General features: G+C 54.5%; 1 protein-coding gene across 1 annotated transcript in view; it reads left to right on the forward strand.

The window, feature by feature from the left end:
* Positions 1-13,191, forward strand: part of Arhgap35 (Rho GTPase activating protein 35) — an 81,605-nt gene extending 68,414 nt beyond the window's left edge. The window contains exons 4-7 of the mRNA XM_048329750.1: positions 7,693-7,770; positions 8,731-8,862; positions 11,947-12,052; positions 12,696-13,191. Coding sequence (XP_048185707.1) covers positions 7,693-7,770; positions 8,731-8,862; positions 11,947-12,052; positions 12,696-13,053 — 674 coding nt within the window. The 3' untranslated portion in view covers positions 13,054-13,191. The remainder of the gene's footprint in view (positions 1-7,692; positions 7,771-8,730; positions 8,863-11,946; positions 12,053-12,695) is intronic.
* Positions 13,192-14,963: the final 1,772 nt, after the last annotated feature.

Genomic DNA, 14,963 nt, shown 5'->3' on the forward strand with positions numbered 1-14,963 from the left:
TAAACAGAAAAGGCTGGAAGTGGTGCTGTGGCTCAAGTGGTAGAGTGCTAACCTTGAGCAAAAGAAGCTCAGGGACAGTGCTCAGGGCTGAGTTCAAGCACAGAGACTGGGGAGGAGGGGGAAAGTGAGTCTGAAAGCAGTTGCAGTGGCTCACACATATAATCCTAGCTACTCAGGAGGCTGAGATCTGAAGACTGGTTCAAAGCCAACCCATGCAAAAAGTCCCTGTGAGACTCAGAGTCTCCAATTAACCACTCAAAAACTTGGAAGTGGGTCTCGGAATGTGGCTTAGCGGTAGAGTGCTTGCCTAGCATGCATGAAGCCCTGGGTTCGATTCCTCAGCACCATATAAACAGAAAAAGCCAGAAATGGCACTGTGGCTCAAGAGGTAGAGTGCTAGCCTTGAGCAAAAAGCAGCCAGGGACAGCACTCAGGCCCTGAGTCCCAAGCCCCCAGGACTAGCCAAAAAACAAAAACTAGAAGTAGAGCTGTGGCTCAAAGTGGTAGAGAGCTAGCTTTCAGGAAAAGAGGTCAGGGACAGTGCCCAGGCCTTGAGTTCAACAAGCCTCAGGACTGACCAAAAAAGCAAAACAAACAATGAATATGTGCAGTTTAATCTTCTCCTTTTATTGACAAGTTCCTTTCCTGTAATCATGATAGCTTTAAAGCAAAGGTTCCCCCCTCCTTTTTTTTTCTACCTCCCAGACCCCCATTCTTCACCCTCCTGTTTTTCTGTTGCTCATAAGTGAAGCATAAGTCTTTTGTATTCCACAAATTCCTCACTGCCATATAGGCCAGCAGCCAGCTCGCCAGCTCTTGCCTGTTCCAGATAAGCAGTTCATTTAGCTGTGGCTCAGCCTTGCTCATGGATTTCCTCAGGACCCAGCGCCCTGCCTGGTCAGAACAGCGGGCCCTGGCACACTGCCTGGAGAGCCCGGCAGCCAGAGAGAAGTCAAGCGTGGCTCACGGAGTCATTCTGCCCCCATCCAAGACAGAAATAGTCTGGGTGACAGCCCAAGTCCCTGGCAGCTTCGACAGGCTGCCCCCCCCATCCCTGAGCACTGCCCCCTCTGTGGTGGGAGGAAGCAAAATGTCACCAATCACAGCCCATCTCCCCAAAGAAGGAGCACTTTTCATAGTCAGAAGCTCAGAAGTTGAAAAGCTGGCAGGAAAACTGGTCTCTTTCCCTGCACTCTAGGAAAAAAATAAACATCACCATGTGGCCTAGGAGCTCCTGTCACCAGGCTCAAGCCTGCCACCATCCCCGCCCAGCCTCACCTCAGGGCACTGTCCACATCCCGCCCTGAGCAAGCCGCAGTGACAGGCCGCAGCCTGTCCTGTGACAGTGGCCCCAAGGAGCAGCACCTGCTCTCAGCACAGACCCTCTTCTAGGCCCTTGGGAGCTCCTGTGTGGCCCCTGCCCTGTGTGTCCACCTATCTATCTCCCCTCCCACTCCACCCCATATTACTTACCTGGAACAGGACGTACAGAATGAGACGGAAGTAGTGAGAACTGATGACAGTAGGAAGAGTGGATTGGACTATTCACACTGCAGTACCAGCCTGCGAAGTTGGCTGCTGCACATGTGGAGGGTGTGTGCCAGACCTGAGCCAGAGGATCAGCCGCGCATGAGTGTGGGCAGGGGAGGCAGTGCTGTGTAGCCAGAAGCTTCATTTACAGGAGGGAGCCTTATTCCTCTGTAAAGCCTGGAGGTAAACATGAGGAACAGCCTTCAGGAGGCCAGGGGCCGGGGGTGGACAGTAAAGAGGAGAGGTGGCGGGGGGGCATGTGGCTGGCTTGAGCCTGCTGACAGGAGCTCCTGAGGCCACATGTTGACATGATTGCACTTTTCCTAGAGTGCAGGGAAGTGGGAGTGGCAGCTTTTCAACTTCTGAGCTTCTGACTATGAAAAGTGCTCCTGTGACTGGTGATATTTTGCTTTCTGTCATGGGCCCTGAGAACCTTCTGCTATTGTTGAAGTACGAAGGCATCTCCATGCACCCTTGAGGGGCTTTTCCACCTGTGTGAGGATGGCGGTGGAGGTGGGCATGCACTGGCCCAGGGGCTGACTTGGTGCGAGGTTTTCTCTACTTCCCTCCAGAGGCCCCATCCTTGTTCTGAAGCTGAAGTTTAAGCCACGGCCCTAGAAACTTATACTAACACCTAGTCAGAGTGTTAGTGGTGTTCCTGGTTGAGTAGCAAGGAAGACAGCTGACAGGGACAGGAGTAGCCCAGCCATCCTAGCTTTCTGGGGAAATGAGAACCAGAAAGCCCTTCTAGACACAGTCCTGTGGGGGAGGGAAGACAGAGTCCCCCCCCCCCCCACATGTCCACAGCAAGCCTGCTTGCTTTCTGAGGTATTAAAGGTGAAGGAAATAGAGAGCTGCTGTTGGCAAACATGCATGACACCCCAGCACTCCAACTCCTAGCAAGCTCGTATCCATGGACTAAGAATGCCATTTACCTGATGAATCTACTGGGCAGTCCTCAGTCAAGTCAGTGTTACCAAGTCAGTGTGCCTTCTGCCTCTGGTGCCATGCATTTGCTGTCCCAGTCACTTCCCAGCATCTAGATACAAGTGATCGCGATCACAATCACGCCATCCCACACTTTCCAGAGGTACGGCAGGGTCCCTAGAAACCAGAGCCCACATCTGAACTGAGGGACTCTCCAGCCAAAGCTGTCTGCTGACAAGCTTGTTGGGGCTGAGCTTTTAGAACCTCTCCATGCCTACAGGCAGGCAGCACTCACGGCCATTTTCCCTCCATCACCAGTTGCTTCCCTCACATGGTCTGTGGTAGCAACGAGGCTTAGGATTCAAACCCATGTCTCCTGGCAGCACATGGCAGCACTGTGCCCTGTGTGCCTGCTGTCACTAGATGACCAAGCCAATGGCCACTGCGCACAGTGCCGAGATCTCACCAGATATACACTGCCGCACTGGGGAGCCTGCTGCAGCTGTGCCCCGAGAAGGGAAATGAATGCAGGGCTCCAAATGCTAAGTTGAGGGTAACCCTCCTTCCCTCACACCCTCCTTCTTCATTGAGGACAGGGCTGGTGCTACAGCAAGTCCTCTAAGGAGGTGGCCCAAAGCGAGGGCTGGTGGCGCTCCCTGGGAGTCCATCTCCTCTCCCTGGCCATGAGGCACAGGGAGAGCAGCTTATTCCATGGCCTCCCTTCACAAGAGGCCACAACCGGGTGTGCAGTTATGTTAACCCCATCTAGGCTGGGCCAGGGCAATGGCATTGCCAGTTACTTTTCTTTTTTAAACCAAAGTGCTGAGTTTTTCTGTCTAAATATAGGAAGTTAGAAATAAGCAAGTCCAAGTTTGTCTTGGAGGAAGAAGCAGTTCATTGCTCAAAAGGACCTCAGACTGGAGTGAATGGCAGCAAGGCTGCCACGGAAGAAAGGACCAGGAGTAGTCCAGAGGATCAGGAGGCTCTTGTCCCCCCTTGGTTGCCATGCACCTGTGGGCACCCACCTTGCCACTGGCAACTTGGGGTAGAAATCGGCCAGCCTGCTGGGCTCAGTGGGTGCTCAAGGAGCCCCGCCTGCTGATGTAGCCAGAGTTGTTTTGAGGGATATCAAGCCTGAAAGCTCTGTGAAGAGTGTCATGCCAGGCAGATGCTCGGGAAGTGGCACTGAAAGAGGCATGGCCCCTTTGCTTTGGTCTGCCCACAGAACTTGAGCTCTTTTACCACAGTCACACATGGCCTTGGTTAGAAGAGTAAAATAGCTGCGTGTTGGTGGCTCATGACTATTCCTCACTATTCAGGAGGCTGAGATTTGAGGATCATGGTTCCAAGCCAACCTGGGTGGGAAAGTCCAGGAGACTCTCACCTCCAATTAGCCATCTGAAAACCAGAAGTGGTGCTGTGGCTTAAAATGGTAGAGCCTTTGCCTTGAGCACAAAAGCTTTGGTACAGTGCCCAGGCCCTGTAAAGTACTCTTTTGTTTCTCTGTGTGTGCATATGTGCGCTTGAATTTGGGGCTTTGCATTTTCACTCACAGCTAGTGCTCTGCCATTTGAGCTACGCATTCGGTACCTACTCTGCCTAATGTATTACCCATGGTTTTATTGTCTTGTGGAATTTGGGAGCCTTAGAGGTCCCACAGTAGTTCCCCAAAAATGTGTTAGAAAATGTAGCTGTTTGGGCTCCACTAGCATCCAGGACCCCAGGGCTTCCACTTGACTGATGGAGACCTGGTAATGCAATTCTCTTCCCTGGTGAGAGAAGAAAGAACATGGATTGTAGAGTCAGGTTCAATCACTTTTGTATCACTTGCTCCCCCTCTGGCCCCGTGCTCACTGCTTTCCCTGTTGACCTCTGTGTTCCCATCTGTTGTGCATGCATGCTCTCAAGGATCTATTGGGAGAAATGGTGTGGAAGTGTGTGCAAAGCACATGTCACCCACACAGGTTTGTCGGCATGTCTCTTGTTTCCTCTCAGACCGGGTACAGTATCCTTGTCACTGTTTGTGCAGTGCCTGACAGCTGTGGCTAATTGTTATTTTACAAATTGACAGCAAGCATATTTGCCGATCTTAGAGCTCTGTTCCCTACAGCTGCTGACTGAGACTGTCCCGTATAACGCTGGTTCACATACTTGAAAACGCTGACCTTGGCCACTCTGGGCCATTTTCTTGTTCTGTTCCCAAGGATTAAGTTCAAATAGAAGAGGTTTGAAACCGTTGAAGTGTTTAAAAGAAAGCAGGCTGTCCTGGTTCAATGGTGGGCCTTAGTGGAGCCTTTGGGCACTTGTGGGCAGGGCTCCTGCCTGGGACAGCTCGTAGGGGAACCTGCTTTGTAAGGGCCTTGCTTTCTGCTGGTGGGGGGTTTCTCTAGTGTGTGGGTACCTGAGTTCTGTTCCTGGCTCCTGTCTTCTTTCCCTGCTTGGCTGTGGCCCTGGCCAGCTGCCTTGCTCTGTCCAGTGTCTGGGTTCTCACCAGAACCAAGCGCGCAAAGCCTCCATGATATGTAGTCTGCTCTCAGTGTTTGTTTGTTTTTCATTGATGTCTAAGTGGTAGTTGTGATCAATTGTACCAGCCAAGCTAATGATACCTTTCCTAAATGATGCCATAGTGTTGGGTACAACAGTGGCAGGATTGCTATTTTAAAATGAGATTTTGTAAAATAAACACCCCCGGCTTACAGGAAATGCTAAGGTGATGATTAATGGTGCTCTCGAGCTGCCCTGGTGCTTTCCCAGGCTTCCATTTTTGTGGTGAGCCCTGTGGTGCAGTCCCTCCTGCCCACATCTGACCACCCCATGTAGCAGGCAGAGGTCTGCACCAGGGGCAAGGAGCTCAGCAGCCTCACAAGATTGTACTTGCTCTCGCAAAGGGTCAGGCTTACCCAATGATGATGGAGGCTCGGCCTGGCGAGCCTGGGGAGGGCAGAGAGCCTGGGAATGGTGACTTAGTCCGGCCCTTTGTGCTGTCATCTTTCCTTAGGGAGGCTCATATTGACAGAAGGGACCAGAACTTAGAACAGAGTTGTTGTTTCAGACTAGGAAGTGAAAACCTTAAAGCTGCTGACATGCCTAGGGCTTGTCAAGACACAGCCAGCCCATGCGTCCGCCCTGGTGCGGCACCTGAACTGTGAGATCGAAAGTTGGAACGTGTCTCTGGGGAAACAGGCCGTGGTAAATACTGGTGCAGGGGATGCAAGCAGGCATTGCATGCAAGTCCTTGGCTGGGGGGGCAAGGACACCCCATGGCTTCTGCTGTGACGTTCTAGATGTACATCTCATCAGTCTGGGCCCTGGAAGGGTGTAGGCTTTGATCTGAGCTGGTGGCAGCCTCTCCCAGAGGTGGCTTCCATGAGCCTGACGTGTGGTAGGGCCTGAGCCTCCCTGTGCAGCCCCCACTGTGGGCTTCAGAAGGCGCTCATCAGCTTCACCTTGGAGCCACTGTCTTGGTGGCCACACTAGACTTTCCTTCCTAAGCCATGTAGTGCACCCTCTGTGGCGTAGGGTCAGTCCTTCCTCTGACACTTCAGATTCTGTCATTTAATTCATTGATTTTGCTATTGGACTTCTTGGGTCTAAGGAGCCAGCCTGAGCAACACAGCTACATGCTCTCTTAAAAAGGGCTGGAGACGTGGCTCAGTTAGTAAAGCACTAGCCAGTGAGTAAAAGCATCAGGTATGGAGTTCAAGTTATCTCAGACCTAAAAAAGAAAGTAACAAGTATTTGCTACCCTTTCAAGCACAGAGTGAGAAAAGCACCTGTGGGAAAAAGGAATAAAGTGTATGAACAGTAAGATACAGGTATTTCCAAGAATCCATGGCTGAAGGAGTAGTTGCTGCCCAGGCCCAGAGTTCAAACCCTAGCACTGACAAAAACTTAAGTGAAATCAAGGTGAAACTTGCTCATCAAGCAGAACTGAGAGCTGGCAGAGCATTTGCCTGAGAGAATGTGGGTTCTATCGCCAGCACTGCAAAAAAAAAATAATGAAACAAAATAAGAAACATAATTGAAGGACATTTCTAACAATGAAAACTTAAGACAACCTAAAGGAGGATAATGTTGTTTATAGAGTTATTGTATTTGTTGGTGTCTTAAAATCATGATGTGTATAATACTCATTTGGTTTTGGTTTTGATTCGCTGTGGATGGAAGACCAGGTCTCACATGCAGTAGGCATGTGCTCCCCCACGGAGCCCCAGCCCAGCCCCAGAGCCATTACAAGGTGTGAGGGTACAGTGACAAGAACAAGTTCACAGTGGCTTTGTAATGAAAATAGAGGGTTCACATACAGTAAAGAAAAATTCAAGAGAACACCAAAATGTGGCTAGAAGTTGCTGTGCATCTTTTTTTTTTGGCCAGTCCTGGGCCTTGGACTCAGGGCCTGAGCACTGTCCCTGGCTTCTTCCCGCTCAAGGCTAGCACTCTGCCACTTGAGCCACAGCGCCGCTTCTGGCCGTTTTCTGTATATGTGGTGCTGGGGAATCGAACCTAGGGCCTCGTGTATCCGAGGCAGGCACTCTTGCCACTAGGCTATATCCCCAGCCCTTTTTAAATTATTTTTAAGTGCATCAGGGGGCTTGAACTCAGGCCTGGGTACTGTCCTTGGGCTCTTTTGGTCAGGACTAGCACTCTACCACTTTGAACCACAGCTCCACTTCCAGTTTTCTGGTGGTTAATTGGAAATAAGTCTCACAGACTTTCCTGCCCGGGCTGGCTTCAAACCATCATCTTCAGATCTCAACCTCCTAGGTAGTCAGGATTACAGGAGTGAGCAACTGGCGCCAGTCTTGTGTATCTTTATGTGTGTGTACTGGTACTGGGCTTTTGATCTGGCTTGACTTTTTGGCTCAAGGCTAGCACTCTACCACTTGAACCACAGCTCCATTTCTGGCCTTTTATGGTTAATTGGAAATGAGCCTCACAGACATTGCTGCCCAGGCTAGCCTTGAACCATGATTCTTGAATCTCAGCCTCCTGATTTGCTAGAATTACAGGTGTAGCAACCACACCAGCCTTGTATTATTTTAATTTTTATGAAAGAGCCAAGTAATAGATAAAGCACATGGAAGAGGACTACAGGTGGTGAAAACTCCAGGAGCATGCTAGCCTTCCACTGCTCCTGTCCCCCGGTGGGCACCTTCAGCTTCCAGTGCCCCCCATCCTGGTGTCCAGGCCTCATCATCTCCAGTTCACGGGGCCTGCTCTGTTCTTCCTCTTCAGGGCTGAGCACAGAAGGCATCTACCGGGTCAGCGGGAACAAGTCAGAGATGGAGAGTCTGCAGAGACAGTTTGATCAAGGTAAGGCCAGAGCCAGTCGGGGTGATGCCACAGCTAGACTGCCTACAGATCTAGAACCAAAGCAGAGAGGTGCTGGCTCCATGGCTAAGAGACCTGTGGGACCCCAGGTGACTGTGCCTCTGTGGTCACACTGCCAAGGAGGGGATGGACCAGGCCTTGTCAGCCCACTTTCCCTGCCAATGCGGTTAGCACAAGCAACCTTGGCACTGCCTCGCTTCCCTCCAGCAAGGCTGGAGCCTACTTTGGGGGTGCGCTGCACAAGCATGCATTGCCTCGCTGACAGTTGGGGTGCATGAGAGAATGCCTCCCTAGGTGACTTGGTGACAGTGCACAGCACGAGGGGCTTTCTACACCGAGACAGCCTGCTCAAGTTGTCATCTGTGAGATCTCCTTTCCCATGCGGTCCACCGTTGACCTAAACTGCATATGGGGCACTTGCTCACGCACGCAAGCATCCCAACAGCTGATAACCCTGAAGTGAACCCTGGTCACGGCCATTGGTGGTCAGTTTCTGCAGAATCAGAAATGCAGCAAGGCCGAGAGAGAAGTGAGAGGAAAGGGGGCCAGTGCCCTAGCCAGGGGGCCAGAGGGAAGAATATGAATGGATTGCTCCCACTGACAGGACAGGGGCAGGGATGGAGCAGCATGAGATGGCCCCGCTCATTTCTAGTGAGCCTGTGGGAAGCAAGCCAGCCCTTCAGGAAAGCTTCCTTGCTGGCTGGCAGGAAAGGAAGCTAGGAAAAGGCTGCCACACATCAGAGCCACAAGGAATGCGGGTACTGCCAGTGAACCTTGGAACTCTAGCAGCAGCATCAAGGATGCCACCTCCTGTCACACATGCCCATCCTGAGGCTAGCCCCAGGCAGTACCCAGTCCTCACACTTGGTCTGGCTTCTCCAAGCCCTCTGGGTGCCTGTGGCTTCTGCTGGTTCCCATTGGTGTGGCCTCGCTTCATTTCAGACCACAACCTGGACTTGGCAGAGAAAGACTTCACTGTGAACACTGTGGCTGGGGCCATGAAGAGCTTCTTCTCAGAGCTGCCGGACCCGCTGGTGCCATACAGTATGCAGATTGACCTGGTGGAGGCGCACAGTGAGTACTGCCACCAGGGACTAGGCGCGTCACTCCTACGGCTCCAGTCAGGAGCTGAGCATGTTCTACTTCTGGGACTCTCATAAGCGGGCCCCAAACTTGCGAGGCTGGCACAGTCGTTTGAGACCTGCCTCAAGCCCTGATTTTTGCTGGTTATTGTGGGTCTCACAAACTTTTCAGGCTGGCCTTGAGCCACAGTCCTTCTGTTCTCAGTCTCCAGAGTCAGTCTGATTGATTATAGGTGTGAGCCACAAGTGTGATTACTGGTGTTTAGCTTGCCAGGCTCTTTTGCACTTTTTGAAGCCAAGAGGTAAGGTTTGTCAGGGGCTGCTACAGTCATGGCTTCTCTGAGCCCGCCATCCACAGATGGATGCTGCCCACACCACTTGAAGGAAAGCGCTCTGTAGCCCAACTCTCAGCCCAAGCTTGCTATCCAGTACCAGTGAGAGAGTTAGAGGAGGGAAAGTGTGTGGTTCCGCACAGAACACACAGGCGCAACTGTGTGAGACTCCATTCCTCTAGACCTGGCGCCATCTAGAGGCTGGTGCAAGCCCGGCACCCAGCGGCATGCCATTGTTTCTGCAGGACCAGCTGACGCAGCACCTTTTTGTTTGGAGAAGGGCAGGAGAGGGGTGCAGTGATAGGGGACCCGCTGCCCTTCCTACAGCGCTTCCTACAGCGCTTTCTCAGGAGGTGGCTGCATGGTGCCACTACAGCAGCCTGGGAAGGGTGGAGGCCGGTGGCTTCCTCTCCCATTGTGTGCTCGCGTGCTGAGGCTCTGCGAGCTCTGCCTGGCAGAAGGTGTGGGAGGAGAGGCACTCCCCACTGGGCACCGCACAGTGAGGACAATCAGCCCAGTCAGACACAGCCACGAACAAGTTGCTGTCGGGATGCCTTGCCCCATGGTAGCAAGTGCCAGGCTGCCTGGGTTTCCATGGCAACGTCAACTAGACAGGCTCTCAGTACCTGAGAGTAGCGGTGCCCGCGTGTTATAGCTTGGACCTGCTTTGAAATGCCATCACAACAATAGTCCAGGTCACTGTCTTACTGTTCTGTTAGTGCTAGAAGTTCACAATATTGAGCATGGTTCAAAATGTGGCACGTTGGCTGGGAATATGGCCTAGTGGTAGAGTGCTTGCCTCACATACATGAAGCCCTGAGTTCGATTCTTCAGTACCACATATATAGAAAAGGCCAGAAGTGGCGCTGTGGCTCAAGTCGTAGAGTGCTAGCCTTGAGCAAAAAGAAGCCAAGGACATTGCTCAGACCCTGAGTTCAAGCTCCAGGATTGGCCAAAAAAAAACACACACACACAAAAGGGCTGGGAATATGGCCTAGTGGCAAGAGTGCTTGCCTCCTACACATGAAGCTCTCGGTTCGATTCCCCAGCACCACATATATGGAAAACGGCCAGAAGGGGTGCTGTGGCTCAGGTGGCAGAGTGCTAGCCTTGAGTGGGAAGAAGCCAGGGATGGTGCTCAGGCCCTGAGTCCAAAGCCCAGGACTGGAAAAAAAAAAAAAAGAAAAGAAAAAAAAAACCCACAAAAAACAAAAAATGTGGCACGAAGCAGAGCTCCAGAAATGAATGGCAGTGGTGATGGTCTGAGCACAATTGTGCAGCGTGCCCAAGGCCTCACAGGCTCCGTGCCTCCTTCCACTGGAGATTGCTGCCATGACCCATGGCTAGAGCAGCCACCGCACGTCCCACCCCACCTGCCCATCACCAGCCTGACGGCCAGTGTCTCAGCCAGGACCCTTGCACTGAGGCTTAGGGTGGTGCGTTGTGGTGGTGGCCCCGCCCATGCATGTGTGAGAGCCCCTGCCTTATGTGCAGCCCCAGGACAGGCAGGTGGGAGTGGGGTGGCCCAGGGTTAGGGTTATCGTTGGGACAGCCATGCCACTGCCCTCCTCACACCTTGCATGCTGCAGAACAGGGTGGCCAGGCCCCAGACGGCTTCCTGCTCATGGGTGAGTGGTGGTCAGAGTAAGTTCAGCAAGGGACTGCCGCAAGGAAGAAAGCCAGGAAACGCCCATCCTTGCTGTTTGTCTAAGCGGAAGGGGAGAGGGCGCCTACAGACACCGGCCCGGCCACCCCGTTTCCTGCCTCCGGGAGGAGGCCAAGCCCCAGCTCTTCTGTGAAGGTGCCGCCCCCACTAGTGCCTGGTGAATGCAGAGCGTGGTGCCTGCTGGCATCGGGAAGGGCACATGTGCTGGGGGAGTTCTGAGGCCTTACTGGAGCATGTCAGAAGGGCTGTGGAGAAGGTGAACCCTCCAAGCAAGCCCTTGGCTCAGAACTGAGGCCGCCACAGCTCGCCTCTGCTCCCATGCCTGTCCCTACCTACCTGACAAGGACACCAACCAGGGTGCTGGGTCCATGTGGCCTCCCTTCCTGCTGTACTTGCTCTAGCCTTCCAGGCCCCACACTCCCCATGACCCCGCATGCGCACCACCTGCTGCAGGGCTGGTGACCAGGAGACCGTGGCTGCCTTCCCTGCACATGGTGGTGGCAGGATGAGCTCCAAGGAGGCCGAGGCAGCTACATGCCTGTGTCCCTGGGCAGGACCGCACCAGCGGCTCACCTGTATCTCTTGGGAAGGACAGAGTCCTGCTCTGGTGGCGGGCTCCCTCCCAGAGGTCTATGGCGTGGGTGGACAGCAGCACTCACCATCTGGTTAGGAAGCTATCTCCACACGGATGCTCGTCTCCAGGGGCAACCAGAGGACGGAAAATGGTCGTCTTCATGGTAGAGTCCTGGGCCGTGAGGTGCCAGGAAGCCCTGGCACAGCCTTGCCCTTCAGCGTGGGCCTGGCCACCAGGCCTGCATTAGGTTGGGCGTGCAGGCCACTTGAGCTCAAGGGCTGCCAGCCCAACAAAGGCTTGTGTCTGCCCCCAGCCTCTGCCACAGGCCTCTTTTATTTTTTTCTTTCTTTTTTTTTTTTTTTTTTTTTTTGGTCTAAGGATATAGTTTTGATAGCCATTTATCTTCAGCAGTACTGAGGTTTGAACTTGGTCTCCCACTTGATAGGCAAGTGACCTACCACTTGAGACATGCCTCCAGCCCAGTCTTTGCTTTTCTCTCTTCAGAAATCAATGACCGGGAACAGAAGTTACATGCCCTCAAGGAGGTATTGAAGAAATTCCCAAAGGAAAACCATGAAGTCTTCAAATACGTCATCTCACACCTGAACAAGTAGGTTCCAGTCATCAGCAGCAGAGTGAGGCCCCTGGGCCTCCGTCCTCAGCTCCAGTGGGGCGCCTGTGTGGTGCCCATCCTGAGCCACCGCGTGCCAGGGCAGCCAACACATCCCTGCAGGAAAACCAGTGGCTCAGGCCTGTGATCTGAGCTACTGTACAGCAGGCCGAGAGCTGGAGGATCAAGGTCAAAGCCAGCCCAGGCACAAGTCTATGAGGCTCTTAACTCCAATTAACTAGCCTGAGTTCAAGTCCTGGCGCATGTACACATGTGCACACACACGCATGCATGCACACGTGCGCACTATCCAGAAATCTGCCTGGAGGCAGAAGTCCTTAGTGCTTCCCTGAGACCCTGCCTCTCCTGCACCCCATCTCCCCAGAGGGGGAGCAGGAGAAAGGAAAGCTGCAGCACTGGTACCAGTAAGATGAGTCACCAGCTCCACACATGGTCACCTGTAGTTGTCTTGGTGGCACACTAGCTGGTCTAGTGAGTCCCTGACATGGTCCGTCACCCCTAGAGTTTGTAGGGTCCTGTGGACCAACCTCCCAGTTCCCCCTTGAGCCTAGCCACAGAGAGTGAGGGTGGGTAGCAGGAGTCCTGGGGGCGGGGCTCTGACATGCCATGCTGTCATCCACAGGGTCAGCCACAACAACAAGGTGAACCTCATGACCAGTGAGAACCTGTCCATCTGCTTCTGGCCCACCCTGATGAGGCCTGACTTCAGCACCATGGACGCACTCACGGCCACGCGCACCTACCAGACAATCATCGAACTCTTCATCCAGCAGTGCCCCTTCTTCTTCTACAATCGTCCCATCAGCGAGCCCCCAGGCGCCGTGCCCAGCTCCCCCTCCGCCATGGCTGCCACGGTTCCCTTCCTCACCTCCACACCCGTCCCCGGTCAGCCGTCCCCCCCCCAGTCACCTCCGCCCACCCCCCAGTCCCCTCTGCAGCCGCTGCTCCCCTCCCAGCTTCAGGCTGAGCACACGCTGTGAGCCGCCTGGCCCAGTTGCAGGAGAGCCCGACTCAGTGTTGGCATTTGCCTTGAGCAAAAGCAGGTCCTCTGGGGCAGGCACAGCTGAGGGTCCCACTCCCCCACACCTTTGCCATGGCCTCTGCAGGGGCCCCCCGCCCCTGGCCTGGGACCACTGGAGGACTGGACTGGTCAGGCAGCAGCCCCATGCTGCGGGCCCGCTGTGGGCGCACGTGGCCTTGGCCCCCTGCATGTACAGAGCCCACCATTGGAACAGCACGCCTGCACCCAGAGCCCCAAGGGTCACGTCCTGTCCCCCCCCCCCGCCGCCCCATCTGACATGCACTGCGGTGGGGCCACCTAAGGTACAGGCTGGGGCAGATGGGACGCTGTGCCCCGCTGTGCCCCTCCAGGAACACTGAAGAACGGCGGGACACCCTCCTGGAAGTAGGAAGAAAACGACAGACCTCAAGATTCCACTCCCGCCTTTGCTGTGCAGGAGGCCCACGGCCTCACAACACGGAGGGCACTGCACCTGCGCCCAGGTTGGGGCGTGGGCAGCAGGGCAGGGCCTGTCTGCAGGGTCCCCTGGGTCACTCGTGCCTGTCACTGCTGCCCTGCCCTGTTCTGCCTCCCCGGCCCCCAGCCGCTCATACCCCACTCCCCACCTATCCTCGTGGCTGGGCCACGGCCTCCACAGCCACGGAGCCCAACACTAAGGTACCCTGGCGTCCAGGTCTTGACGTTGCACTTTAGAAGCAGCACGCGTGTCCCGGGCGGAGGAGGCCCCGGGCCGCGGGTCCTTCCCCTGCGCAAGCTGGCGTCGCCATCGTCCTGACAAGACAAGGTGCTTGAAACACTAAGTCACCCCTGCAAGTCTGTCCCCCCAACCCAGAACCCAACCCAAGGTACAATGTGTTCATGTGCGTGTTTCCCTCGCGGGCCTGCGTGGTGTGGGCCGGGCCAGCAGGGAGGCGATGCGCCACCCTTCCCCACGGGTGCAGAGTGGCCCTGGGTGTCCCGGGAGCACAGTGGGGCCCCTCCTCCCTCTGCTGTCTCCCCCATCCCGCCTCTCCACGCTTCCAGGTCAGGCCTGAGCCCCGGCAGCACTGGGGCCCACGAGGGGCTCTGCATGCCACCCGGCTCCTGCTTCATGCTCTGGGGTGGGCCTTCTACACGGCCTTCAGGTGGACCCTGTGTCCCCCCAGAACGCTGGTGGCGGCCCCACCGCTTGCCATGGTGAGCATTTCCTGGGCAGGCTGTATGGCCGGTTGGGTGTGGGCTCCTTCACACCCTCCCCATGTGCGCCTCACCCCGTCCCCATGTGGGAGGGGCCAGGCTCCACTCTGGCCTGGCAGAGCCTGCGCGGTGGCCCCGGGCAGCTGTGGGCCCCGCCGTGGGCAGGGAAGGACTGCCCGGCCAGAGCAGGCCCAAACCCGTGGCTGCCCACATGGCCCAGCAGGCCTAAGTTATTGTTTGCATTGCGAGTCATGTCCCCTGTGTACATCGAAAGAAAATGTCGGGATTTATGGGAATAAAAGTCGTTTGAAGATCTGGAACCGCGCTGCTGCCAGCTTATTTTTCTGGTACTTGTGTTTTTCATGTTATGTTGAACTAACAGATATTTTGAGTTTCCTGATAAAAACAACACATTAATGGTATTGAAACGTGTTAGTAGTCTGGCCATGTGCCCAAAACTTTGTTTCACAGCAAAAGTGGAGAACTGTATGTAAAGTATAACGATGATTTCTTGTATCCTAGGGGCTCTCACCAGGAGCTCTTCTAGTTGGTGTTAGGAATGTTGGCTTCGTTTCCAGGCTTCTCTTTATTTTCACACGCCGGGGGTTGTGGGTTTCGAGGCTCCTGCCTGGTTAGTGCATGGTCAGCCCTCAAGGCTGAGGCATCTCTCACTGAGGTGTTTTTGTTTGGTTT

This window comes from Perognathus longimembris, chromosome 20 (genome assembly GCF_023159225.1).
Source record: "Perognathus longimembris pacificus isolate PPM17 chromosome 20, ASM2315922v1, whole genome shotgun sequence".
NCBI lineage: Eukaryota > Metazoa > Chordata > Mammalia > Rodentia > Heteromyidae > Perognathus > Perognathus longimembris.